At 41.3% G+C, this 13,807-nt stretch overlaps 1 protein-coding gene across 7 annotated transcripts in view; it reads right to left on the bottom strand.

Annotated features, from left to right (window-relative positions):
- The window catches only part of LOC149191591 (aspartate--tRNA ligase, chloroplastic/mitochondrial-like), a 373,253-nt gene that overhangs the window by 29,329 nt on the left and 330,117 nt on the right, over positions 1-13,807 (bottom strand). For 4 of the 7 annotated variants that reach the window (XR_016254284.1, XR_016254280.1, XR_016254283.1 and 1 more), the window contains exons 12-15: positions 10,551-10,649; positions 10,021-10,101; positions 9,777-9,834; positions 9,401-9,631 (exon numbers count right to left, since the gene is read on the bottom strand). Coding sequence is in view for 2 of the 7 variants with exons in the window: in XM_089404351.1 (XP_089260477.1) it covers positions 9,450-9,631; positions 9,777-9,834; positions 10,021-10,101; positions 10,551-10,649 (420 nt within the window). In the remaining 5 variants the exon portion in view is untranslated. The remainder of the gene's footprint in view (positions 1-9,400; positions 9,632-9,776; positions 9,835-10,020; positions 10,102-10,550; positions 10,650-13,807) is intronic. The other 3 variants (XR_016254281.1, XR_016254282.1, XM_089404352.1) reach the window with 1 other exon arrangement.

The raw sequence follows: 13,807 nt of genomic DNA, 5'->3' as shown, positions 1-13,807 counted from the left end.
AGCAGCAAGGTATGGTAAGACACTTGGGGAAAGCAGCAAGGTATAGCAAGCTGTGATGGGACAACAACAAAACAATGGGACAACAAGAATGGCTATGTCACCAACAGCATGGACAGCATAGCAAGCATGGACAACATGGCAAACATGGCAAGCATGGACAGCATAGCAAGCATGGTGCTACAATCACATGAGACATGTTGTATGACAACATGGTTCAACATACCACATGGCACAGTAGTGTGGCAACATGATGCCGCTATGGCACATAGGAAAACTGAGGTAGCATGGTGCAACAATGGCACATGGGACAGCAGTGCAGCATAAGGTGCAGCAGTATGATGTGTACAACATGGTCAAGAGGTCTAGCATTGTGATGATGGGTGCAGCATGATGACAAGATGTAGCATGGTGCAACACGGTGAGGTGCAGCATGTTGACGAGATGCAGCGCAATGATAGGTGAAGGAGTCACATTGGAGAATCAGTTCAAGCAGCATGTCTTCAATTGATCTCATGTATCATCTTCTTAGAGATGATCTATGCTCTTATCTAGATAAGTCAAAGTGTTTACTTCTGTTGTAAATGTACTCTCTCTCTCTCTCTCTCTCTCTCTCTCTCTCTGTGCTGAACTATTGAAGAACATATAAGAAGAATTGATCAAGGGTTCCCCACATTGGGGTTTGTCCCTAACTAACACCACATCTTGTGTCCTCTTGTCTTGACTTGTCTTCTGCGATTTATGTTTATGTTCTATATGCAGTTTACTTTAATGCTGATGTGATTGCTAATATGGAAAAGATATTGAGCTAACTGTGAAAATTGAAATAAATTGCTCTAAGCATAGAACATACCTAAAATTAACATGTTGCACAAACGATTAGAGTGGGGCATCTCAACATTGGCAGAGGGGTTTCTAGAAGGGAAATCGAGGCTCAGAGGGAGTCAAACTGAGAACTTCCAAACTGGAAGTTGAGAGACTCAACAACAGTCGATCAAAGGACTTCAAGGAGGGAAGTTGAGAGACTTAGCAACAGTCGATCAGAGGACTTCTAGGAGGGAAGTAGAAAGACTCAAAAGAGTTGAAAGAGGAGGAGCGAAATGGCGGTGAATGGGCTGAGAGATCAAGATAGACTAGATGGAGCTTCCAACTTCTTAGTCTGGAAGGCCAGGATCTTGTCCATTCTAGACAGGTATCGCATCAAGCACTTTGCCTTGAAAACGATAGCAATCCCAGTTGACCCGTCTGAAAATGAGAAGTACGAAGAGGCAATGGCCAAGGCTAAGTGCATCATCCTTGACGAGGTCAATGATCATGTGATACCACATATTGCTGAGAAGGGTATGGCAAACGAGATGTGGGATGCCCTAAAAAAGTTGTATCAGCATACTTCCGTGCAGAGAAAAATGCTTCTAGAAAATCCGGTGCGGTCATACCAGATGCATAGGGGAGAGTAGATAGATATCTTCCTCAAGCAATTAACAGAGATCCGGGACTAGTTGACTTCCATAGGGACCACACTGGATGAGGAGATGTTGGTGAGGACCGCACTGAACGCAGTCTCAGATGACTGGGAGGTATTTGTCCAGAGCTTACTGGGTAGGTCGAACCTTCTGGATTGGGAGGAACTGTGGGCGGCTCTTCGTCAAGAAGAGATCAGACGGCTAACCAAGGCGGGGAGTAGCGGGGGTCAAAATCAAGAAAGAGGAAGAGGAGGATGCTGCTCTAGCATCTGCGGGAAAGCAGGAGAAACGGAAGAAGAAGGACCTCTCCAAGGTCAAGTGCTTCCACTGTGGGGAACTAGGTCACTATGCAAACCAATGTCCAAGGAAGAAGAGCAAGGGAGAGGCTTTTAAGACCAAGGCAACGCCAGCGAGGGCGAAGAAAGAAGTAGAGACAGATGACGATTGTCCCATGAGTGCTCATGCGCCACTTGAGAGGAAGTGGGGAGACATCAAGTTGTAGTCAGACGGACTACAGATGATGAGGGGCAGTATCATCGAGGTACCCAACCTCTTAGAGTATACCTGGCTATGGGAGCCTCGAAGACAAGACTGGCAAATGTCGGTAGAGACTGATGAGATGGAGCGACAGAGGGCGCTACAGTGCAGGAGCCCCGGGACAGCGTGAGGCAACAGTGCGAGATGCACGGAGTTGTTGCACAGCGCAGAGGTCAGTAGAGGGAACATTTGCCAGCGACAGAGGGAGCTTCAGCATCGGAAGAGTTTCTAGCCTGACAGAGATGTCAGAGTTGGGAGGATCAGTTACTTACTTCTCAGTAACTGAGTTACAGTGCAGCGGTTAGTAGTGGCAGTGCTATGGGCAGCATGATGAGAGGGGATGCAGTGCAGATGCAGCAGCGGCAGTGGCAAGGCCATGGGCAGTAGCACGGATGCAAAGGGAGCTATCGTACAGATGCAGCAGTGGCAGTGGCAGGGCCATGGGCAACTATACAGGATGCAGTAATGCAGAGGATGTTGGGCAGGGAGGCCTAGCATCAGCACAGGGACCAATGCTGGATGATCAGGGTGATACTCAGTGAGGACTCAGGAGTATTACTAGAGCACAGCAGTGTTTTACAACCAGGACCAGGACTCCGACCAGGCCGAGGATCGACTCCGACTCCGACCAGGATTCGGTAATGACTCGGCCTAGTCGATTTCAATGACTCGGTCTTTGTAAAAAATACATTAAATATTTATTTTTTTTATAAAAAAACATAATTTTAAATATTTTAAACATAATTTTAAAGATTTTTATTCATGTTTCCAAACACATAGCATTATAATATAGATGGAAGACAACATATGATCAAAGTAGGCTCATGAACCAATCCATTATATCAAAATGGTACCCAATGGCAATACATAGTCAACTGTCATACATGATCAAAGACTCAAAACAAAATACAAATAACCAAGGATTAAACATAGTCAACTGTCATACAAGGATTAAACCGACTCTTAGTCTGATCTAAACACCTTCAAAAATTCCTCAAAGACTCTTCCAAATTCTGCTAATAGCTCTGTCCCCTAGATGCCTCTATAAGTACTCAAGGTAGGCTTCAGATCATCCCCAAGAACTTGCATTAGAATCACTTGAAGTCCTGCTTAAGAAGTCTTCAAGATCTGCACCAACAGGATTTCAAGTCTGCTCAAGAGATCTTCTAAGGGCTATCCCAGTAATGGCTTCCAAGGCACTTCAATACTGCTTTAGATGTTATCTTCAGAGCCCTTCAAAATCTGCTCCAAGGTGCTTGCATGTCTACAAAATGCTGCTTCAGAATCTTTTCAAGGGCTGCTCTAAAGACATCAAGGGAGTGCTGCAAAATGCCTCCTAGGTCTGCTCAAATTGTCTCAAAGGGCTGCTTAAAACTGTTTCAAAGGACTGTCCATGTCAAGAAGAGATGCTCCACAGATCTGCTGATGTTCTATATTGGACCAAACTATTTTCAACAGATCTGAGCTTCAATGGTTCAAAGAAAATGTCCTCCACAGTGCAAAACTTTGTCACCACGGATCTGATTTTAAATGCTTCCACAAGTCCAAAAAATCCCACTACAAATCCAAGCTACAACAGGTTTAAATTCTTTCACAGATCCACTAATTCGTTTTACAAGCAAAAGACACCATAGTTCTGAAAAAGTGTGAGATTTGTGGGCCCAAACAGTACTCAGGTTCTGTCCTACGTTTCCAAATTATGCTTGTGACACAAGTCTCAGGTTTGCACAGTATATCGATCAAATCCCAATCACAGAATCTTCACCAAAATTCATCCTTTTTTAACTCTTTGCTCTTTTCTGCAATTCACCTCTTCTTAACCAATTTTTTCTGTACTCTCTTGACTGAAAATTTCAGAGCTAAAATGGACAAGTTCAGTTGGGTATATATACTTGTTTGAGTCTATGAAGAGACATGTCTATTTGGAGGATCCAACATGCCTTAGTGAGCCTATTCAACTTGGCTGGCAGCCTTTTTCAATTTTTAACATACACATATTTCAAAAAGTAAAATGTCTGCAATGACACACAGTTATGAGGTAAAAAAGTGAAAAAAAAAACATGATTTACGCTGCCCAACCGGTTTTCATTGACCCGGCCTGGTCAATACGGACTCGGCCTGGTTGACCGAGTCAACTATGACTCGGCCTGGTCATTGGATGACTAGGCCGAGTCATAGTTGACTCGGCCAACCTAGCCGGTTACTTGGCCTGGTCGTAAATTTTTTTATCGGCTCGGTTTGACCAGGCCGTTTCCGAGTTGACTCGGCCTGGTTGTAAAACACTGGAGCACAGTCCTCGCTAAGAGTGAGTGTTGATTTGGGGTAGCATCGGATGTGCTCTAGCCACGAAAATTGGTGAAGATGCTAAAGCACATGAGATCTCCAAGACCCCAGAAATGGTTTGGGCAGAATCTAACCAGTTTGGGAGATATTAAAATAATTAATATTTTTAATGGAGTTCCTAAGTCTAAACTTAGGAAAAATAAAATATTAATGTGAATTAATATAAAATTGAGTTAGTATGGTCCAAAAGTCATGGATCAAGCCAAATCTAATCTTAGCCATTGATTAGAGATTTAATCTCGTCCGTTGATGGACCAACGAGAAAAGTATAAGAGGAGGCTTGAGGGTCAGTTGGAGAACACACCAAGTCAATGTTGCACGAAGCGGGGACGAAGTAGGGACATTTTTTGGAAGCGGCGACGCAGAAGCGTCATTTTCCAAAAATCTAGGAAGCTAAGCGTCTGCTATATATATATATATATATATATATCAATGTTGCAGGAAGCGCCCCCCCCGCGGATCCTAAGCCCGAAGCGCGCCCCGTACGGAAGCGCCCCCGGAAGCGCGCTTCCGAAAATGGCGAAGCGCGCTTCCGAAATTTTTAGACGCTTCCTGGAAATTTGGAAGCGTTGGCGCTTCCGAAGCGCCGACGGCGCTTGCTTCGTACAGGCGCTTCCCAGACGCTTCCCAGACGCTTCCAGAAAAGCTTCCGGAAAAGCATTTAGAAAATCGTTTTTTTTTTCAATTTTTTTTTAAATTTTAGGTGAGTTTGCTTGTTGGGGGTGGGTCCACCTTGGGTTAGGGTGACAAATGAAAGCAAAAAAAAATATAAATATAGCAGATGCTCCCTCATCTGGTCCCTTGGTTCCTAGGTTCCATGGTTCAACACCAACAACAGGGGGTTCTTCTTCATCAGTTTCAGTGCCACGACTTCCAGAGGCACCATCTTCTTCATTGCCACCACGTGGAGGCCCGCCACCACGTTCTATTCGTGGTGGAAGGAGGAGAGATTAGTAGATATATTCACAATCTACTACTTTTTGTCATAGATTACTCATTAGACTTGTAGACTTGTGAATTTGAATTTTGAACCTTTTTGGCTTGGCGGTGACCAAGTGACATATTTTGTAAACATTATTATTTGAATTTTGGACATGACAAATGTTGACAGTTGCTCACTTGCTAGATAAATCATAATATGCTCTATGTTTTATGTTTTATAATATGCTTAAATGTTTTATGTTTTATAATATGCTTAAAAATTTGATGTATGTTTGTAATAGCTAGAATATAGATGATTGTTGTACATACTAGTAACTACAATGGAATCATGGATGCCATATCTATCTTGATTTATGCAAAAATATGCATGTTTTCATGTCTTCTACAATTAATTTGGTATTTGGGATGTTTGTTTTGAGTATAAATGCAAAAAAATATAAAATATATATATATATAGCAGACGCTTCCGCGGACGCTTCGCTTCCTAGACTTTTGGAAAATGACGCTTCCGCGCTTCCGCTTCCGCTTCCGCTTCGCTCCCGCTTCGTGCAACATATATATATATATATATATATATATATATATATATATATATATATATATATATATAATTTTATAGTTTTTTGCATTTATACTCAAAACAAACATCCCAAATACCAAATTAGTTGTAGAAGACATGAAAACGTGCATATTTTTGCATAAATCAAGATAGATATGGCATCCATGATTCCATTGTAGTTACTAGTAGGTACATCAACCATCTATATTCTAGCGATTACAAACATGCATCAAATTTGTAAGCATATTATAAAACATAAAACATTTAAGCATATTATAAAACATAAAACATAGAGCATATTATGATTTATCTAGCAAGTGAGCAACTGTCAACATTTGTCATGTCCAAAATTCAAATAATAATGTTTACAAAATATGTCACTTGGTCACCGCCAAGACAAAAAAGGTTCAAAATTCAAATTCATGAGCCTACAAGTCTAATGAGTAATCTATGACAAAAGTAGTAAATTGTGAATATATCTACTAATCTCTCCTCCTTCCACCACGAAGAGAATGTAGCGGCGGGCCTCCAATTGATGGCAATGAAGAAGATGGTGACTGTGGAAGTTGAGGCAGTGGCACTGTAATTGATGAAGGAGAACCCCTTGCTGTTGGTGTTGAACCATGGAGAACCAAGGGACCAGATGGGGGTGGGGTGGCATATCAACAGGATCATCATCATCCTGGAATCGCTCAAAAAATTCATGCAAAAAAAAAACACTAGTTAACAAAAAAATTAAAAACATGAATTAGATAAACGCTTTATAAGGAAAATTCATACCACAATGGACATACCTAGATAAGAACACCATCTTGGAATATGGATATAGGTGGTGGACAACCTGCAAGTAAAGGAGCAAGTAGAAACAATGGGAAAGAGTAGGAGAGGGAGGAGAAAAATACAAAAAAAAATGTCAAAAAAATGAGAGTTTGGGGTTTGAACTTACCCTTTTACCTCTTGTAGATGAAGTCCTCCAAGTTCTTGCTCCAAGCTCCTCCTCTTTCACTCCTCCAAGCTCTCCTCTCTTCTCCTCTCTTCTCTTCTCCTCTCCTCTCTTCTCTTCTCAACTCTCATAAACTCAAAGTGAGCAAATGAGGAATGAATGGGGGCTTTATTCCCTTCATTCCTCACCCTAACCTCACCCTAACCAAAGGTGGACCCACCCCCTTTATGCCAAGTCAGTGAAAATTAAAAAAAATTAAAAAAAAATCGCATTTCTTCCCTTCGCGCGGCACTTTTTCGGAATCTTACGGGAAGCGTATGCTTCGCCCTCCGAAGCGCCACGCTTCGTATGGCGGAAGCGTCATACGAAGCGCGCTTCGGAGGAAAGCTTCGGAAATTTCCAGGAAGCGTCCAAAACAGGCGGAACCGTACTTCTGAATTTTGGAGTCGCGCTTTCGGGGACGCTTCCTATACGAATCCGTACGGGACACGCTTCGGGCCTTAGAACTGGGGGGGAGGCTTCCTGCAACATTGCACCGAGTTGATCAAGAATTTGATTTTCTGGGGCAAGGTTTGCTGAGGAAATCGAAGGAGTGATCAAAATTGTAGCTGAGGGGCAGTGAATATAGTAGCAGAGAGGCAGAGATAGTATAGGGAGCATCAGCGTAGAAGTCGGGAGAGGCTTGATGCAGAGACAGCTAGAGGCCACACAGAGGCAGCCAGGAGCTGCGCAGAGCCTAAGGAGGGCCAACGTGGGAGACGTAGAGCCCCGAGAGGGTGATGCTAGGCCAAATAGGCTGATGCTGGGCCAAAGAGGCTAATGCTGGGAGATTTCATGGGACAGATTTGAGCTGGAGAGCTGGATAGGGTGACGCAGTCCCTATCAGGGATTAAAGACCTGTAGAAGTGTTGCAATGTTGTTGTGGGATCATTCCTCTAGTGATTTAGCCGAAATATCTGTCTTCGACTGAGAGGTACTACTACCGAGGGCATTCTCTGTTGTGTGAGCCATTTCTGGCACCCAAATTGTATTCTGAAACGGCTTAATAATAAAACCCTCTGATAGTTGCAACGGTTTTCCCGCATTGGGTTTTTCCGGGGACATTAGTCCAAAAACAACGGTGTCACTTGTGCTTCTTTTTCTTTCAGTTGATGATTTGTATGTGTTGATACTGTGCTTGTATTTATTTTCAGTATTTACATGGTAAATAACTTGTTAAGTAATTGAACTAGGAAGAAATAAATCAGATAGCACAGAAAGAAATTCTAATTGGTTAAACTTAGAAATTTCAACATGCAATGCCTAGGAGGACATCTGGCCGAGACTATGTGTTGATGTCTAGATCCCGAAGAAGGGAGGGTGGCATTAGTCATAGAAATCTGACCACGGATATGCATATGGATCCGTGGGTTGATGGTTAGCAAGTAAGCCTAATGGTACCTAGAGAGACTGAAAGCTTTAGTCCATCTTAGTCCCACCCGGATAGATTGCCTTGGTCAGGAATCTAGTTCGTGGCACCGTTAGTGCCTAAATTGTTGAAGGACCTTGGATAGATTTCCCTGGTCAAGGATCTAGTCCATGGCATTGAGGTGCCTAAACTCTTCATAGTTCATATGTTTTGAGATGTTCCATGTACCTTTATATGTAATTATGAATACCTCCCTAGTTAAGAGGGAGTGTTGAAAAATGTAACTAGGTTCGGTATTCATAATTGTATTTGAGTCACAATGAAATGTACTTATGAAAAAGAATTTTATTATTATTATGACTTATGAAAGCATGGGTTTCATTCTTGGGTCATCATGTTTTAGATCAAATTCCCCATTGAGGACTTCTAGGATTTATTCTGAGTCACTAGAGTCATTGTACATTTAATGAGACCCTTCTTGGGCTTTTGAATCATGTAAAAAGAATTAATATTGAGTCAAATAAGCTATTTGTCACCTCCACACAAGTCGGCCTCAAGGAGATCAAGTCCGCCTCAAACTCGGTAATTCGACCTCAGCAAAAAAGCCTATATATTCGAGTAGTTCGAATTCATTTGGAGCATTCATTCACTCTCAAACAAGTTCGATATCCAGAAGAAAGAGCTATAAAAGTGTGAAGTAAGAAAGGAAGGCAAAAGGAGTGTGAAGTTGGAGAAAGAGGAAGAAAAAGAGAAATCAAAATTTTGGGCTATCTATCTCTCTCTCATGTGGATTCCTCTAGGAGATCGAAATCTCTTTTGTCGAGTCGAAGTAGTTGTTGCTGCTGCTGCCAATTGTTGGATCGACGTTGCTATTGCAAGATCGAAGTTGCTAGTAAAGGGTTATCATCTACAAGAAGGAAGAAAGGGCTGACTTGGTGTGGAGGAAGTTTGTGTCTAGGTCAGGAGTCTTGGATTATCTCAAGAAGTTATTAAGAAAGAGTTGTTCACTGGGTTTTCCCCTAGATAGGGGTTTTTCCCTAGCTCTTCACCTATATCTAGTGTTTGTGATCTTTGTGCTATTGTTTTGGTAATCGCTTGATGAACTAAAAGATAAAAGAACATAAAGATAAGAAAGTCACAAGTAATTATCTGTATAAAGAAAATCTGTCTGCCTTTCTAATTTTCTAACAGAAACAACATTTACGTACCCGTTAAGAACAAAAATTGTAAACTATGCAACCAACTTAACCTGCTTCACTAGTCAGTAAACTTCTCAATGGAATAGGAAAGTTCTCGAAGCTGCTTTGGATCAACTCTTGATGGTGTTTTTGTCAGAGAACATTGTGCTGTAGTTGTCTTTGGAAATGCAATAACATCTCTGATAGAGCTTTCACCAGCCAAAAGCATAACCAACCGATCAAGCCCATAGGCAATACCTCCTAGACCAGGAAGTCAAACATATCAAATATGCACTAGAGCAATAATTTGTAAAAGGAAAAAAAATGTTTGTCGATCTGTGATTGAAAATATGTAGACTATCCTATACCACTATTCATGTATTAGCTCATCACAGTCAAGTTTTACCATGAGGTGGAGCACCAAAATCAAGAGCTTCAAGTAAATAGCCAAACTTTTCTTCTGCCTGCATAGAAAACCATTAATTAATGTATTAGCTCATCATAGTCAAGTTTTACCGTGAAGTGCAGCACCAAAATCATGAGATTCAAGTAAATAGCCAAATTCTTCTTCTGGCTGCATAGCCAACCATTAATTAATCGAGCTAATTAAATATGACACCAATCATCACAGTATTCAAGTAATTTCTGACCTGAACAGGTGTAATCCCAATTGTTTCCAGCACCTTCTCTTGGATCTCACGTTTGTAGATTCTCAAGCTTCCTCCTCCAATCTGGCATAGGACCATAAGTTCAGAAACAGGCAGATGTATAACAACAAAGAAGTTGCATATAGAGAAAAACTATGTTACTACAAATACCACTTGTCTCAAAATATCTCTGCAGTATTGTTAACCTAAAATACTTAACATGCCTTTGTCCCACGTCTAAAATGTTATGTATATTTCACTGTCACAAAAGAAGGTATACAGCCAGCTACAGCCGGCAACATCAAATCCACTTCGGTGATTCCAAGCACAAATGCAAAAAACTTCCATACATTGTCATCTGTGCTTTGTCTTTCCGCTAAGTTTGTAAAGAGTAGTAATTTTTCACATTTGTATTGAATTTGCCTATATTTCATTCCAAGTTAATTATATTCCCAAATCCCATGAATTTTGTTTACCCATACAGACACCAACATTTTAGCTGTGTAAAAAGTAACACTAACCCATTCAATTACCTCAATTCCATTGTACACCATGTCATATGCCAAAGCTCGAGCTGTGGAAAGATCAGACAAATCATTTGGGTTTGGGGCCGTGAAAGGATGGTGGAGAGGCTGCATACCGATAGAATAAATGAATCAACTTTGGAACACCAATCAATCACTACAGAAAATGATGTCTATATTTAACCCCAAATAACAAGACAATATTAATACATGTATACGTGTCCTAACTTGACAAAATTCCAAAAATATACAATGTTATGCCATTGAGTTCAGAAATTGGTTATTCTTTTTCAGGAAGAAAAACAGTATATTTATACAATCATGATGTTGGAAATATAACCAACTTAGCTGCATCCTTTCATTATAATAATAATAATAATCTAAGTTTAAAGTCATGGCAAAGGGATACGAGGCCTCTGTGCAGCGATTTGACTGGTAAAGTCTACAGAGGTGTACATATTGTACCCCATTCTGGAGTTGAACCTGTGACCTCTTACAAGAAAACACATGTTTTTAACCACTAGGCCCACTCAAGTAATACTCTGCATGTAATGAGTCCCCTTTTCCAAAAAATATGAAGGATGAGAAAAGAGAATGAAGAAATAGAATCAAATTACATTGACAACAATATATGACCAGAAGCAGATGACTAGATTGAACAGGTACATTAAAAGAAACCATTTGGAGAAATTATCTAGGGAATGCATTCGGTAATCCACTATTACAAGAACCATGACAACAAGAAAGGAAAATGGATAAAGAATAGTTGCGTACAGCAATATACATTCATATAGCCATTACAACATACACAACTCATTGTATTTACCATGTGATCTCACAATACCTGTGAAAGGATATCATCAGGATAAGTCTTTCATGCCACCAGATATGTCTGCATAATCCCAGGAGTCAGTCTAACAAAGTTTTATGAGGGAGCCGAATTCAAGGTGTTTTACAGCAAATCAATTCACTGAGATTATCTTACTAGGTTCAAGGAACTCTGGATGCAGTTGACAGATTGTGAGGCCTGATGTGAGGAAAATCAAACAAGAACATGAACAGAGAATGTAAACCATAAATATTTAAAATATTAAAAGAGAGAAATAGATGCATGATACACATCCATATGGTGTGTATATCAATAATTATAAGGGGAATGGAATCCCATACAACAACATTATTAATTAATCATCTACATGTGACTTAAGTCACTTTATTACTAACCTAACGTACAATATTACTTTATTATAAGGCCCTCATGGTATGATAACACTAATTGTTAAAATTGGAAACTAGGGCCAAACTCCATGTGGGTCATCTTATTTATGGCAGCTGATATTTTTCTTGGATCCCTCTCATCGAGAGGTGTAGGATTGATCTAAAGATCATCTGATTCCGATAAGTATTCATGGAGTTATGAATTTATTTGTGTTATAAGACAATTCGTCAAAGTCGGCCAGCAACCAAATAAACCCCACATGTGCTCCACGTTTTAGTATAAAAGGAGATGACTTGAGAGTCATTTCACACACATTTCTATCTTGATTTCTCTCCACTTGTCTTGGGTTTTAGTGGAAGAGAAATCTAGGAGTGGAAGCCTTAGACGTTGGAGGAAAAGAGGTTGCCCTAGCCGCAGCAAAGAAGGCAGGCCAGCGAAGTGATGGAAGGGTTTTATGCGTTGACCTAAAGGAGCTCAAGGAAGGCAGCCCTAAATGCTGTCCTAAGGCAGCCCTAAACACTGTCCTAAGGCAGTCCTAATGCAGTCCAACAAGGCAGCCCTAATGCTATCCTAAAGCAGCCCTAACCTATGCTATCTCAAGGGTATCCTATCTGCTGTTAAGATAAAGATAGATGCTGTCCTAAACATACCATAGTGCCCTAGCCGTTGGCATATGGTGCCCTAGACGCAGGCTAATGCAGCTGAAAAGGAGGACTGTTTTAAGGCCTAAAACATGGCACCGAGCCGCTGAAAGGAGGCCGAGGATTGGCCGAGTTGAAAAAGGGTTATTTGGGGCAGCAAAAAAGTGGCCTGTAGGTAACAGCATGGGACTGTAGTAGGCCGCAGTCCTAACCACCTCAAGACAGGGACAGCATGGAGAGTTTGAGGGCTCAAACATGCCCAGGAGAGCAGTGCTAGTAAATGGGACAGCTGGGCTACATGGTGCTGCTAAGACACATGGGACAGCAGCAAGGTATGGCAAGGCTAAGGGGACAGCAGCAAGGTATAGCATAATTGTTCGGGCCAGCAGCTACAGCAATATATCTAGGCAACAGTGGCAAGGGACAGCTGCATAGTAAATGGGACAACAAAGGATTGCTAAGAGAGCATGACAAGCATGGGAAGCATGGACAGCAAGGCAAAGTGGGACAGCAGCTATGACATGGCAGCAAAGTGGGACAGCAGCTGTGACATGGCAGCAAAGGCACATGGGACAGCAGCAAGCAGGGACAGTAGCAAGCATGGGCAGCATGGCAAGCATGTACAGCATAGCAAGCATGGTGCAGCATGGCAAGCATGGACAGCATGGATAGCAGTGGCAAGCATGTTGTTGTAAGCACATGAGACATGATGTATGACAACAGTATGATGTGTATAGCATGGTCATGAGGTCCATCATTATGATGATGGGTGCAACATGGTGCAGCACGGTGAGGTGCAGCATGATGACTAGATGCGGCACAATGACAGGTGAAGGAGTCACCTTGAAGAATCAGTTGAAGCAGCATGTCTTCAATTGATCTCATGTATCATCTTCTTAGAGATGATCTATGCTCTTATCTAGATAAGTCAAAGTGTTGACTTTTGTTGTAAATGTACTCTCTCTCTCTCTTTGCTGAACTATTGAAGAACATATAAGAAGAATTGATCAAGGGTTTCCCCACATTGGGTTTTGTCCCTGGCTAGCACCACATCTTGTGTCCTCTTGTCATGGCTTGTCTTTTGCGATTTATGTTTATGTTCTATCTGCAGTTTACTTTAATAGTGATGTGATTGCTAATCTGGAAAAGATATTGAGCTAACTGTGAAAATTGAAATAAATTGCTCTAAGCATAGAACATACCTAAAATTAACATGGTATCAAAGTTGAGGTGAAGACAAAGCCCAAGCACGAGTGAAAGAGAAATCACCAAAGATAGTTGGAAAGGACAAAAAGGCTCAATGGGTTCTTCATCCCTCTTCAGATTCACCAAGGGTGAAATCGAAGCAGGGAACATTATCAGAATGGTGCAGCAAAAGCTTCTGATGGCCTACCTTAAGATCACTT

The sequence above is a fragment of the Pinus tabuliformis genome, chromosome 2_2 (assembly GCF_031772625.1).
Source record: "Pinus tabuliformis cultivar Carrire ecotype Pingquan chromosome 2_2, CPIR1, whole genome shotgun sequence".
Lineage (NCBI taxonomy): Eukaryota > Viridiplantae > Streptophyta > Pinopsida > Pinales > Pinaceae > Pinus > Pinus tabuliformis.
Note: the sequence above shows the minus strand (reverse complement) of the source record. Positions and strands in the feature narration are given on the sequence as shown.